Source organism: Tursiops truncatus, chromosome 5 (genome assembly GCF_011762595.2).
Source record: "Tursiops truncatus isolate mTurTru1 chromosome 5, mTurTru1.mat.Y, whole genome shotgun sequence".
Lineage (NCBI taxonomy): Eukaryota > Metazoa > Chordata > Mammalia > Artiodactyla > Delphinidae > Tursiops > Tursiops truncatus.
In genome coordinates this window covers 21637376-21652854 of record NC_047038.1, presented here as the reverse complement: position 1 = coordinate 21652854, position 15479 = coordinate 21637376, and the positions used below count along the sequence as shown (strand labels likewise).

The following is a 15479-nucleotide window of genomic DNA, read 5'->3' as shown; positions in this document are numbered from 1 at the left end:
GAGGGTACCAGAATCAATGCTGGGAGTTATTGCTCTCAGGTAACATGCACCCATCTAACTAAAATGTTAGATTTCATGTTAGTTTAACATGAAAACCATCTGTGGTTTCAAACTTGTGGGTACCACAGCTGCTGCTCAGCGCTCACTAAGGAACCCTTTCCCATACTGAGCAAGTAACGAACCCAAAAGATTGATATTAATTAGACACCAGGAAATAAAGCCAAGATAAAAACTTGTCATGAGTTTACCATAAATGTGAGTTGGATTTTAAATCTCAACTCTTTTAAAACAATGAATCCAATCAGAAGTTTACTGTCTTAATATTCTACTTTACTGAAGACTCTTGCAGCTCAAACTGTCCATGCAATGATGATTTAATATAAAAATCAGTGTCACGAGGAATAACACTTAACACATTTTGATTTCATGAGGCTTCTTTATAGCACTAACAGCACTGCATTCTCCAAGACAGTGCTTCAGTGTGGGTAGAGCACACTACAAAACTAAATGAGTGCATGCACTCAAAAGGCCAGGCGGCCAGGTCCTAGCAGCTGCTGCAGGAAAAGGCTGAGCTCCACATTTCCATTGTCAGACATTTGGGGTCTTTAGACCAGGGTCTTTAGCCTCTTCCTGAGTTAAATTCCTCATGACATTAAATCTATGAGTCTTTTCATTGCTTCCATTAACAGTGATGCTGAACTTCAGTAGAAAATGGTGGGTAAGGGCCCTAGGTGGGACAGACTTAGGCTTCAACTCTGGAGCTGCTTCTAAGATAAGACCTCAGGTGCACTATTTACTCTCTCTATAAGATGGAGATAATGGCATTAACCCTCACAGGCTTCTTAAGAAAATTAAGGGAAATCATGCCTATACAGTGATGGCATAGAGTCTGGTACGCAGTGTTTAATATGTGATAGTTACTGTTTTTAAGTTAATTGAACATTGTTTTTTTGGCCATGCCACATGGACTGCAAGATCTTACTTCCTAGACTGGGGATTGAACCTGGGTCCTTGGCAGTGAAAGCACTGAGTTCTAAACACTGGGCCACCAGGGAATTCCCAAGTTAATCGAACATTAACTGGAATATATTTTCAAAAGCAATTAATTTTTTTGTAAAAATAAAAAGAATTTATTCATGGGTTTCTACAGAATAATGATGTTAGCCATTATTTCTTTTTAAGCTCCTAGTTTAAAAGCACTAATTTCTCTATAGAAACACCTGTGCAAAAAAAAATTGTTTTAATGTTGGTATTTTCTCAAATTAGAATTGAAAAAACATAGACTCCCTAGACCAATAACCACACTTACATATAACAAATTTTCTGAATAACACATAAAGATTAAGAGCTGAACATGTAGTTAAGAAAAATCACTTTCTATTACTACTCAGAACTTAATTTCTAAAAATAAGTTATAGAATTTGGGGGACGATTTTTTCAAAATATCACAGATATCATAAAACTGTTTGACAACATATGTGATATACAACTAATTATCTATAATAAAAACCATAGCAATATTTCATAATAACCATAATTCTAAACTGGAGAATGATTTTAATACTTGATAAAACAATGCTTCAACACTCTGCTACAAGAGATCTGGGGGTTAAAGTTGATCCATTTCAGTTCCTACCCAAGGGGGCTTACTTGGGGGAATTCTGTAAGTAGGTTGATGCCTGGGTCTCAAGGAGGTTACCCAGGAACAGTAACATTTGGGGAGATTTGCAGAGTGCCTCAAACAAAACAGAGGAAAAAGTTGCAAGCCCTGAATGGCCCACAAAACACAACGCCTGATCGTGTTCTTTAAGTCTCCTATAAAACTTCACCCCTTTCTCTTTCTCTCCAGTGCTTTTTTCATCATTCATATGAATTAAACACTAAAACCAGAATTACAAAGAGTGTGTTAGTTTCCTGTCTAAAAAGGGATGGTTGATAATTTATATGGAAATGTGCTTTATCTGTAGGAAAAACATAAAAATAACTCACATAAAATATAATGTTAGATATTTCTCCTGCTCTTGGATCCTTATTTTACACAGTTCTAGCTGCATTGTTTGTAAAATTTGACCTAGATCCACCACTCATACTTGGAAAATACTTAAAGGAAACTATTCAATCTAAGAAGTTGATACTCTGCTCCTCTGGTGAGAATCAAGAATACTTAGAGCTGAAAGAGATTTTTAAACTCATTTATGAATTTCTCTGCCTTGATTTCTCACCCCCTCCTACCTCCCATTTTAAAGCCAAGATTTATTAACCTGGGCCAGTCACAAAGCTTGGGACACAGTCGGGAGGTCTGGACTCCCATTCCAATTCCCTTTCCAGTACCTTACACAATCCACAAAAGGTTCTGTTTAAACCATTAATAAAAATTCTTCTAAAAAATGAGAAGGACACAAAGTCTATTAAATCCCTGTTCTGTTGTTCTAATTCCCACTTATCAGAATAAGGGGATGACTCTCAAAGTTTGCAATTATAATTAAGGTACTGATGATTCTCAAGGTAAAATAAATAGTAAACTACTGAAAATCACTCTATAAAAGATAAGGAAATATGTATTAGTTCCTTTAAATTTCTTAAGAACCCTAGAAGTAAATGCTCTTATTCCCATTTCACAGAGAAAGCAAATAAAGTACCTAAAGGTCATACTTTTAAGAAAGAGGTAGTTCTGGGGTTGAAGCTTAAATCTGTCCTATCTGGGGCCCTTAACAACCATAAATTGAAGTAAATTTTAAGGAGTTCAGAACAGTGGCTCCCAACCAAGTAGTGGTGTCAGCTTTTGGGGGCATTTGGAAGTGTGTGTCACAATAATCAGGTGCTCCTGACGTGTAGTGTCTGGGGCCCAGGGATGTTAAACATCCTGCAATACGCTGAACAGTTTCTCACAACAACAAAAAGTATCACTACCAAATGCCAAACAGCATCCCCTTTAAGAAGCAATGGTTTACTATATGGAAAAGAATATGAAAAAGATTAATCACTTTGCTGTAAACCTGAAACTAACACAACATTGTAAATCAACTATACTTCAATTTAAAAAAAAAAGAAAAAAAGCAACAGTTTAGAAGAATAAAAGATTAACCTACTATAACAGTGTATCAAATGAAACAGGGGCTATCTGGGACACCTCCAAGTGATTCCTCCAATAATCTCTACTCTGATGTTACAGTGAGTAGTTCCCTTGCTTCTGGCATGGATTAGAAACAAATGCTGTCTAAAGTTATTTAGTGTTCCCAAGTTTTCTCCAGCTATGAAAACATCTGAGAAGCTTACTGGGACCAAATATAAATAAAATGCAGAACTGCTTCACATGGTTTTACATTCAAATTTGACCAAGAGTTGGAAGAGAAATGTTTTGTAATTTTCCATGCATTCACAATCACATGTATGGAAAATGTTCCTTAAAGGAAAACTTACTTGCATCTGAAAGAAAACCTAATAACCAAAATCTATGCTGTAAATATGTAAACCGATTTGTTTAGCAGCTTAGAGATGGGAAAGATTGGACTAGATTGGCATGGCCCAATATGAGGTATGAGAAGCCCTGAGAGTCCAGAGCAATTATGTTTTGAAGCTCTGTAGTTTGTCTATGGAAATGCTTCAATTTTGCGTTTTCACACTAATGACAATTAAAACCAAAAAAAAAAAAGTAAAAGATGTATACTTTAAATTACTGGGATGACCACCTTATAATCAAATACTATCCTGCAATTTTAGCAGTCAAGTTTATATTTGTATTTACAATCACACTGCCGCCCAATGGTTCTGGGATAAAGAGAAAATAAAAGAGGTAGATTTAATATGTAAATGTGCTTTCAAGCCAAATAAAAACCAAAAGCTGGTGTATTGTGCTATAGGACTAAAAGTTTCATGATTGTTATGAGAGACCCGGTGGGAGAAGTGAATCATCACAAGGCAACTGTAGCAAAGGCAAGCTGACCTTACCAGACCCCCCTGCATCCCAATCAGGGCCATATTCACTGTACAAGTATGAATGTTGTCAATTTGCATTTGGCTAGAGTTTTATCATTTTATTCATAATTAACTTATACATTTATTTTGGTATTACAGTTGCATAAATGCTATGATTAAATTATACCTCTTAATACTCTTAAGAATTCCTCATTTAACTCACATTAAAATGAGAGAAAGTCAATACTAGGTATGGCAGATATCTGGAACTTCTGGATGCACTCACATCACTTTCTTTGGGGAATTCCCCCCCCCCCCCCCCCCGACATATCACACTATGCGTTACCTGCCCCAACAAAGTAGTAAGACAACCCTATTCTTCCTGACACAATGACTGGCCCAGAGCAGGCAAGTGATGCAAGCAAGGCCAAATAATTTTGAGAGGGCTGATACGGATAAGAAGGTACTTTTCAAACGTGAGAAATTTAAGACCCACATAAACTTGCCAAGAAGAAACTTTTCCAGCTCACGAAGAAAGTCTACCGGAGAATAAAGCCAATGCAGCATAGGGCCAAAAGGACAGATGGAGGGAGGAAGGGTGGGAGGGAGGGAGGAAGGGTGGGAGGGAGGGAGGGAGGAAGGAAGGAAGGAAGGAAGGAAGGAAGGAAGGAAGGAAGGAAGACAGACTGACTAGACATACAGACAAAAAGAATGTTGACAAGATTATTTCACACCCAAACCAATCTCCAGGAACGTCAATCATGTGAGTTAATTATGTACGAGTTCAAGTTGAGTTTTTGTCACTTGTGACCAAAAGCTTTTTAACTAAGATACTGGGGATCAATAAGAATGTCTTTCTTGGGCTTCCCTGGTGACGCAGTGGTTGAGAGTCCGCCTGCCGATGCAGGGGACACGGGTTCGTGCCCTGGTCCGGAAAGATCCCACATGCCGCGCAGCGGCTGGGCCCGTGAGCCATGGCCGCTGAGCCTGCGCTCCGCAACGGGAGAGGTCACAACAGTGAGAGGCCCGAGCCAAAAAAAAAAAAAAAAAAAAAAAAAAAATTTGAAAGACACTGAACTACATGATTTCCTCCAACTCTAAAGTTCAAAGATCCTGTGTGTGTGTTTTAATTATTTCATCAGCTTAAAAAATCAGGATCTGTATATGTATAGCTGATTCACTTTGTTATAAAGCAGAAACTAACACACCACTGTAAAGCAATTATACTCCAATAAAGATGTTAAGAAGAAAAAAAAATCAGCTTTTCTCTTCTTATGACCTCAGTATACTTATTATTACAAAATATAATAAGTAACAAAATTATTCAGAGAAGACAATTTGCAAACTGTTAATCTTACTTTACAATTCAGAATCAAGAGAAAGGTCTCAAAGAACACAGAAGCTAACAATGGCACCTAAGACTTCATAAAGCATGTTCACTACAAACTACAAATGGGGCACGTGGATATCTGTATCTCCATATATATGGCTTTTTTAAAGCTTTTTAGAATATTCATCAGAATGACTCTTATGAACTTAACATTCAGTTTTCTTTACCTGCCTTAAATATTTAGTTGGCAATAAGTTTAAATTCCTACCAGTTAGAGAAAATGAATAAAGCACTCACACCATGAAAAAAACTATGATTCAAAATAAAGTGAGAATACCAAGTCGGTAAATAAGATTACAGAACTAAATATCAAATGAATGACTCAAGTGGAAAGACTTTCTTCAATTTTTATTCTTATGTTGTAATTCACAGGCACTTTTTTTTTTTTTTTTTTTTTACTGAGAACCTGATTTAACAGATATTTCCAAGGCCACATCAATCAGTTATAACATTGGTCAACTGAATCTACATCTGTCCAGCTAAAGTAATCTCATAAGAAGTCCTGCAAAGACAGTAGCTAGTCTGCATTCTAAACTCAAAAATTAGTCATTTTCAACCCTCCAATATCAATCAACTCAGTGATTTATTTAACTGCCCTGCAGTCCTTACCAAAGGCTTTTATCCTAAGATGAGTTTTTATCCTACAATTAGCCCTGAGAACAAAGAAAAAGATCTAACTCAACACAACAGTTACAGGTTTAATAAACTGTTAGTTTGAAAAATATTTGGGGGACAAACTAATAAATACCAAGCACTTTTTTTTTAAGCCTTTTCAAGTATGAAAGAACTCTTTTCCAAGCATTATTAAAATGTAGCAGGAAGTTCAATCAGTTTTAAGTTAATTCACATTTTCAAATATAGAGGAAGGGAAGCAACTTAGTAAGACATACTACTCTCTGTAATCAGATAAGGGTGAAGGTACAAACTTTACCCATACAATTTGAAAGCCCTTTCAAATATTTTAAAAGAAATGATATCAGAGACCAGACTCAAGTCATTTCTTTAGGTGGAACTATTTAAAAAGGAAATTTTGTTGTACAACATAATCAAAATGCTAAAAACTGCTCATCTTTAGGTACTGAAGACGATATTAAGAAAATATTGGCAATTCCAATAGATCTTCAGATCACAAACTGAAAAAAAAAGCTACTGAACTGTACCACAAGCCTATTTAAGTGTTATACTAAGCAAACAGATTTATTTTGAATGACTAATTGCAATGCATTAGTTGTACCACAGTTTTAGGAATCATGATCTTGTATTGGGGGCTTTAAAAATGGAACTGAATATGAAACCTTGAGAACACGAGTGATAGAAGAGCAATGAGAAACATCATTTCAGGGGCTCATACGGATTCTTCCAGATTCAATCCTATCCAAATTCAATCCACATGAGTACTTTTAGGGCACTAAAAGGTACCTTCGAGCTAGCTATAAGGACCCTGGTTATAAGCAATACAAGGATAAAAGGACATTATTACACCAGAATTACCATGATGAAAATATCGGAAATAATATCAAAGCCAGACTGAGTCAATACCCACAGGATTTTATTATCTTCAACACTAGTGACTGCTTAACAAAATATGCTTAACAAAATGTGTCTGAACATTGTGAGTTTATATTCCTATATGATCATAGAAACAATCATTTTTAAGATTGAATAGCAATATTTATTTTACACCTATCATCTGACTTTAAGATAATATCTTGCAAAAAAAGTTACAGCTTTTAGAGATGAGAAAAAAGAAAAGACAGAAAGAAAGAAAGAAAGAAAGAAAGAAAGAAAGAAAGAAAGAAAGAAAAAAGAAAGAAAGAAAAGAAAGAAAGAAAGAAAAGAGAGAAAGAAAGAAAGAGAGAAAGAAAGAAAGAATCCCAAACTCAGGACCTGGAACATCAACTAATTCACCACAGCTTTGCAGTGTCAAATAAAAGGTCTATCATAGAAAACTACATGCGAGTGTAAAACTTCTGTTTCTGGACTTTGATCCAAGTGGTCATAAAAAGTTGTCCTCACTTAGTATCTCCTATTTCCAGTATATGCCAAATATTCTCAAGCTTTTGTCTAGTACCAAAAAAAGCAATAAAAAGTCAATCATATTACCCCTACAATTCTAAATGATCTAAAACATCGTGCACAATCACAGAGCTGATTAGTAACTAATGAAAGGTAAGTTATTCTAATAAGCTGTCAAGAATAACAACAGCTGTTAAAGTGGCATTAGCACCAGAAAGGCTTCATCTGTGAATGCACAAGCATTAAAGCCCTTAATGAACGCAGCATCTCAAACTCGTAGGACTGCAAAGTTTTCTATGATAGCAAGGGTGGAGGTTTTCCATAGGTTTTAGTTACTAGTCTCCAAGTAATTTTTATGCCTATAGATTATGTTATGAATCGTTCAACTGACACTCTCAAAATTCACTTAAACAGGTTTTGATTGCTGAAAAGCATCTATTTGTGTGCTGCAAGCTATAGCTTTTAAGGAGGTGCTTAGCTCTGTATTTGCAGATAATTATAGGAAACAATGTAATACAGCAGCAATAACTGCTTTCAAGGTCAACCAAAATTCACAGGTGTTTAATTGAGAATTTAGTGCCAGAACCTTCCTTCTATTCAGTGATTACTATTGAGTGCAGACCATTCAGTCTGGGGAGAGAATAGAGAAGCATGCATGAATGTCAAACAACAATTAAATCAAATAAGGTAGAAATAGTTCTATCAATGAGATTGTTTACAGGCACAGATGGCCAATCTCAGTGAGTTCAAATTTATTTAAAATCTTAAAACTCGCCAAATGCCTCTACAGAGCTATTCTGTTGCATGGGTTTCCTGAATCACATACAGTATTCATTTTTTACATTGTGTAACAAAAGGGAAAAAAGCAAAGTAATGTGATCTTCTTGTTAAAGCAAACAAACAAACAAACAAACGACTTACCTGTAAAGTTAAGGTGTCTGTAATAAGATTTGACCACAACCATGTGAATCACACCGTGTTCAGCAGGTTGGCGTTTTTATAATCAACTAGTGCCCAATCTCTGATTCTTATTTTAAGTTTCCGGTTAATGCCATCAAATATAAGCCCAAACTGGAATACTGTTTCTTGAAAAAACCTCTGGCTACGGATAAGACTTAGATTATATTCTTCACACTGACAACTTTCAGCGCCTTGTAACTCCTAAAATTGAGAGCCTGCCCTACTCTTGAATGTCTTACACTTTCATTTTCCGGCTTACACTCAGCATAAACTCTTCTCTCAAGATTGTATACACACACATATATATCACAGAAAGGGCTCAGCCTCTTGTCAACATCAACTGTAATATAAAAACCCTAACTGAAGGTCTAAATTTTACACTAAGCAGTGTACTTTTGAGAACTGGGATTTTAATCCTATGCTACTTGGGAAAAAAAGTAATGTGAAAAGAAATGTAACTTAACTCACTCAATTTATTTTCCAAAAAAAAGTAACTCAAAGTTTTGGCAGGCTCTCAAAGTGAAGTGTTTTTACGTATGAGTTAAAACCTACCGCCAAACAATCCCAAGTTTATGTCTTTAAAAGGGGGGGCGGGAGACAAAGGACATTTACGCTAATTTTAAAATAAGTAATTTTGTTCTTTCTTAATAATCTGCCTGAAGAACATCTCTAAAGAACATCCCCCTACACATTTAAAATATCAGCCCAGTTCTCCTGCCCATTCCCCATTCTATGCGCTATAGTTCATTAAGGGCGGAAGAGTGGAAGTGTGCAAGGGTGAAAGCAAACCGGGGACAGATGGCCTAGGAGGAGGTGACCTCTAAAAACTGTTGGCTCCCAGAAATCGATACTTCCAGACCTAGATGGTCTTAGTGCCTCACTCCAAACTCGCAGAAAAGTCCTCTTCGAAAAGAAACCACTTTCCATTCAGGGTTTATCCTCTGGTCGCTCCAGATTTAGGATTTTGATAGAAGGCGAAAGCGGCGAACAGGATTTTAAAAGGAGGGCGGAGTAATTAAACAGAAGAGATAAGATTTGCGCCGAAGCCACCGCCTCTTATTAAAAACCTCCGAAAGTGATCAAATCGACACCAACTCCGAACGTTCGTTAGAAGACGTAGAGTTAAAAAGAGCCCCATCTAAGACCTCAAAGTATTACATCCACGGGAAAGTAAAGGAAGACAAAAATCTCATAGAGTCCATTTTCAGTGAAGCGTCGCCCGCCGGTGTGACCCGGGTGCCACCCCCCAGCACCCGGCACCCACCGCGCCCCCGGGGAAAGTGGGAAAGACGGGGAGATGCTGAAGGAAGTACCTTGTTTTGTCCCCAAAAGGCAACATAGCAAACGTGATGAGTTGGAGGTGCAGATCAGGCGGCCTCGACGGACCCTGGACTCCAGGAGGCGCCGGGGGGCGACGACGTGCCCAGGTGAGGACGGTAACTCGAAGCCGGCTCCCCTACCGCCCCCGCGGTCGCGCCACCGCCCGCGGCCGCCCGTTCGCCCCGCGCTGCACCGGCCCCTGGCTGGGAACGCCCGGCCGAGTCGCAGCGGTGCGCCGGCGAGTGGGAGCCCAGCGCCCAGCCCCGGCCGGCCCTTTCACCATCACCGCCCCGCGTGCGTCTCCCTCCCGGCGAGGCGGCCAGCGTCAGCTGCCCGAAGGCCGCTGCCGGGAGCCGGCGACGGCGAGGTTCGGGCCCCTTCTCCAAAGGGGTGCGTCTGGGAGTCAGCCCGAGTCCGAGCGCAGCAGCCTTGCCCGCGCCCCGGCTTCGCACCAACTCCTCCGGCTTCGGGGCACCAGCCTGCCACGCACTCTCCGTTCCACCCTCCTAGCCCCTCGGCTTCAGCCTCAATTCCTCTCTAAGTCTCCCGCGAACGTTTCCCACGCGCGCCCCGACTGCTCGCTGCGCAGCCGCCTCCCGAAGGACAGGACCCCGCCTCCCAAAGGACAGGCTCCCTCCTCCCCGCCCTCCGCAGCAGGCGCCCCAGCGCTTGGCTCCGGACCAGGAAGAGCTGGCCTCTGGGGTCGCCTCGGGCCGCGGGACCTGTCACCCGCCGGGGTCCGCTTACCGCCGCGCCTCCCCACCGCCCTTTGTGTGCACGCCACGAACCCCTCCGCGGAGCCCGTTCGGCGGCGCCGCCTTGCGCGCAAAAGCGAAGGAAAAGGGGAGCGCGAAACAACCAGGGGACTGGAAGGGAGCAAAAGGCGACAGCACTCACTTTGGGAAGGTTCCGGCATGTTGCTGCCTTTGGGCTTCTTCGTGGTCTCGCCCCTACCCTGGCTTCCCCGCCCCGCCAGGGCCGGGGCGAAGAGAGACGGGGGAGGAGCGGAGCCACAGGGAACGCGTTGGAAATGGTGCTTCCGGAGCTGCAGGGAAGGGGCTTTAAAACTGTTTTGGTTTCGCTAAGGATTTTTAGGGGAACCAGGAGGCTAGAGAAGGGCTAGAGGAAGGCCTGTGAGCGCAGATATATGAAAATAATCTTGCTCCCAGGGAATACCGGGGCTGCCAGCGTGTGTGTGTGTGTGTGTGTCTGTGTGTGTGTGTGTGTGTGTGTGTGTGGCGGGGGGGGGGAGTCGGCACGTTCATTTTTGTATTTGAACTTTGTGAGCAAGTTGGATCGAATCCGACGGTTTTTCGACTGTACTGGCCTTAAAGTCGAGGTCTCTACACCGTAACAGGATCATGGCCCTACTTCAAAAGCAAAGGGCCTGAGAGTGGAGACGGTTTAATGGTTAACGAAGGGGAAAATTCAATAGGGGAGAGAGATCAGCCCCAGGTCACGCTCCAGGCCCCGGCAGGGTCTTCCGTGGGTCCTCTTCTTACCTGGTGCCTTTCCTAACAAAGTAAGAGAAGGTAAAGTCCCAGTGATCGTCCAGCCACGCTTCGACCGAGTCCTGGTCCCACTGCTGCTGCGGCCGCGCGGAGCCGGGGCCGCTCCGCTCCATGATCGGCGCGGCGCGTCTCTGCGGCTTGCTGGTGCTGGTTTTCCACCCCAGCTGGGGTCCCTCCCTTGGAGGAGCTGGACTCTGCCTCGAGACCCTCCCCGTTCGCCCTGCTCCAGTCCGGCCGGCTTTCGGCGAAGCTGCTCAGGCACCGGGCCACCCTCCTGCCGTGCCCCGCCTCTCCCGGTCCTCACCGCTCCCAGGTGTGGCGGGGTGCAGCAGCCCCGCGCTTTCCCTGGGGTCTGGCTGAGACTGGCTCTCGCAGTCTCTCCAGTCCCAAGATTCCGAGGCGGCCGCGGCGGCGACTGGCGAGCTCTCCGGAAGCCTAATGGCCAGGACTAGAAGGAAGCCAAGGCGGCCGCTGGGGTGCGCTGTGTGCCGAGCCGGCTCCAGAGGAGCGCGCAAAGGTGACTCTGGGTGTGTTCGCTGGGCGTCCCACTCTAGGAAAGGGAAGGTCGCGCTGTGGAGAACCATCCCAAGCCCAGAGAGCGGTAGCTGGGGTTATTTTCGCCCGAAAATGAGAGGTGGTGGTAGCCCGGGCACTTTTCCTCAGGCCTGGGAGAACAATGACTGTCCCGCCTCGCTTTCCACCAGCCCAGCGCATGGGTCTCGGAGGAGCGGGGACGCACCTTCCTCGGAGCTCCACCAGCGCAGTGGCTCAAAGCGCCCCAGCCAAGGACCACTCCTGGGTAAGGAGAGTTGGGGCGTGTGTCACCTCAATAGATTTGCAGGTCCTGGTGGGTAACTTCCAACAAAACCATTCCCGTGATTTAATGTTAATAATAACAATAATAATTATAAATTAAGTGCCTTCTCATCAAAGGCTTAATTTGCATTAAGCCCCTTTTCCTGACTGGAAAAAGAAAAAGGTAGATTGAAATACAATAATCACGATGGTTTGTGTATGAAGTCAGAAAACAAGGGCGTCTCCGTACAATTAGGTTAACGAGAGTACGGGCACTACCCAGGTATCAGAGCAGCCAGTTAGCCCAATTTTAAGTTAATTCATCATTTATACTGAACTGGAATTAATACACACACACCACGAAAAAAGTATCTGTTTAAAAGGGCTCAGCCTTACTACCCTGTTTTGTCCAATCCCTATCATGCTTTACAAAAAAGAACTGGTGTCTTCCTTTGCTTTATCCTCATCCCCATCTCCGTGCAGTTTTAGTATGGTATTTTGCCATGACCTAATTTTTTTGGCAAAATTAAACTGGAGCTGTGTTTCACAACGTGCGAATGACACCATTAGCAGTGATATACCAAAAGTGATTTAGCCGACATACTTTTTACAAACTCCTTTCAAAATATTCTTGGCAAGAATGTAAGACATTACTCACCACATAGAAACACATCATTAAACAGATAATATGAGAACTTTAAAAAATGTCTTCCAATCCCCCAATGCAATGGTTTATACTTCCTGCATTAAATAATTGTCCTTTTGTAACTTCAGTTTCTTTGAAACTTCATTGTTGTATGCAAGTAGCCACAAACCATTAAAAACCAAGCAAGGGAGTAGAGAATGAAGTGATGTATAATAAATTATATCAGATTTTAAAATGGGAGTTCTCTTCTAATTTGTTACTATGATAGTGATTACAGTGCTCATGAACAAAAGTGCTCAGTTTTTCCTTGTGGAAAGCCATGCGTTTCTCCTCTCAAGAGGTCAATTATAATTTAAAACTCTACGTCCTACTACAGATGGAGTGGATTTTTGGCTTGAATTGCTTGCCTTGGCTGGCTACCATGATTAAATTAACAGGCATTATCCAAATGTCCATTTTCTCTCCTAACTTCAAAGGGTTAAATTATCAGAAATCAGGAAGGCTTCCGAAAAGTTTGTGCAAGACAAGCAATCCGTGGACTATCGCATCATGAGTTTCATTTCTGTGTGGTGTAGACGTTGGGTTGAGGGTTACTGTGAAGGCCTGTTAACCTGAGTGAGTATATCTCAAGGGATGGGGGATGAGGCATTTCAAAATGTTCTAGTCTCTAGAAAACTCAGATAAAACAATACCTCTTGTGACTTTAAAGTACTTTAAGTTAAGCATATTTTGAACTGGCCTCACCCTGGCCTTTTGTTCTACAGCTCCATTTATTCTTTATTCCAATTTGCCCCATTATTTTATGTATGTTCTAACTTTTTGGTATGGATTGCTCTAACCATCTCAAATCTTGTTTTAGAATAAGTTGAAGAATGAGTAAATAATAAACATTACCAGGAAATAACTTGGAAAATGATGTGAATGCTACTTACAACAAATGCAATGACTTAACAGAAAGCCCTCCAATGTATTCCCATTGAATAAAACCCAAACTCTCTAACATGGCTTACAAGGTTCTGCATGATTTTTACTGACCTCTACTGCTAAAGGTTTTATTCAAACAACTAGAAAAAACAAACAAAACCACAGATGATCAAATTCCTTTTCCAAAAAAGAGAACACAAATTATAAAAGTCATGACATCTTCCCTGCCTTTTTTTTTCAAATACCACATAATATCTTCTGTTTCCTTGCAGCAAACCTATATGTTCCAGGCTTGAAAAAATTGAGTAAATATATTTGCACATATAATGGGATCTAGGTTTCCCATTGTTGAACAGGAAGCCTAGAAGGTACACTGTGGTGTTGAAATGGAATTGGAGGTTAAAAATTAAATATGTGTGTGTGTGTGTGTGTGTGTGTGTGTGTGTGTGTGCATGTGTCATGTGGGGAAATCCCACATGACAAGGAAATGCAGGCAGCTTTTAAGAGCTGTGGGCAGCCTCCAGCTGACTGCCTACAAGGAGCTCTATCCAGAAAGAAAAATGAATTCCTCACTCTTATAAAGGCAAGGAACTGAATGCCACCAACAACTGGAGTGAGTGCAGAAGCAGATATTTCCCCAGTCAAGCTTCAGATGACACCATGATCCCAGCCAATAAATTGATGGCAGCCTTGTGAGATGCTAAGCAGAAGACATCTTCATAATTGACATCTTAATAACACTGAGTCCTAGAATCTGTTAACATAGTATATTTATCCATTTATTCTGATCTTTTAAATTTCTCCCAGCAATGTCTTATAGTTTTTAGTGTACATGTCTTGCACATATTTTAATAAACTTATCTCAGTATATATTCCACTGTCACTGAGAGATACTAGAAGCAATGACATTCATGTGACTATGAGTACACTTAGTCCCAGATTTTGGTTTCTAAATACCACTCCTCACTTTAAAAGAAACCAGGAGTCTTTGGAGAAAAGATTCCAGGTTTGTGACAGGGAAAGTACAAAATATGCCTGGAAAATCTTGTTTTGACAGAAAATAAGAAAGACTTAAAAATGATACCAACATATCAGAACAGAGGACGTATATGAAAGGGGCTTCCAATGTACAAGTCTGAAGCAATTGGAATATCAAAATATATACTGATAGCAGCAAATTTTAAACCATTGACTAAAATAAGAAACTGTGATTCCATACTGATATAAATAAAAAACTAGATAAGCAAATAAATAGAAGAGAAAGGAATGTTCCTTACAGTAGAATGCCAACTAATAAATATAAAAGGAATCAAGTAATTAGAAAATTATTAATAGTTGCTAAAACTAATTAATGAGACTGTGATGATGCGTGGGATATCTACGTAGCTTAAAGTATTTCCTCACATAAGAATCGATATTGTCAAAATGACTATACTACCCAGAGCAAGCTACAGATTCAATGCAATCCCTATCAAATTACCAATAGCATTTTTCACAGAATTAGAACAAAAATTTTTACAATTTGTATGGAAACACAAAAGACCCCAAACAGCCAAAGCAATCTTGAGAAAGAAAAATGGAGCTGGAGGAATCAGACTCCCTGACTTCAGACTATACTACAAAGCTACAGTAATCAAAACAGTATGGTACTGGCACAAAAACAGAAATATAGATCAGTGGAACAGGAGAGAAAGTCCAGCAATAAACCCACACACCCATGGTCACCTAATCTATGACAAAGGAGGCAAGAATATATAATGGAGAAAAGACAGTCACTTCAAAAAGTGGTGCTGGGAATACTGGACAGCTACATGTAAAAGAATGAAAGTAGGACACTCCCTAACACCATACCCAAAAAGAAACTCAAAGTGGATTAAAGATCTAAATATAACACCAGATACTATAAAACTCTTAGAGAAAAACATAGGCAGAACACTCTTTGACATAAATTGCAGCAAGATCTTTTTTGATCCACCTTCTAGACTAATGAAAATGAAAACAA

The 15479-nt window shown here is 40.8% G+C and overlaps 1 protein-coding gene across 3 annotated transcripts in view; it reads right to left on the bottom strand.

Moving 5' to 3' along the window:
* PDE5A (phosphodiesterase 5A) overlaps window positions 1-11472 on the bottom strand; it is a 135155-nt gene extending 123683 nt beyond the window's left edge. Inside the window, exon 1 of one of the 3 annotated variants that reach the window (XM_073804681.1) lies at window positions 11104-11472. In XM_073804681.1, coding sequence (XP_073660782.1) covers window positions 11104-11225 — 122 coding nt within the window. In that variant the 5' untranslated portion in view covers window positions 11226-11472. Of the gene's footprint in view, window positions 1-9594; window positions 10170-10498; window positions 10725-11103 lie in introns of those variants that run through there. The other 2 variants (XM_019927875.3, XM_073804682.1) reach the window with 2 other exon arrangements.
* Between the last annotated feature and the right edge of the window lie 4007 nt (window positions 11473-15479).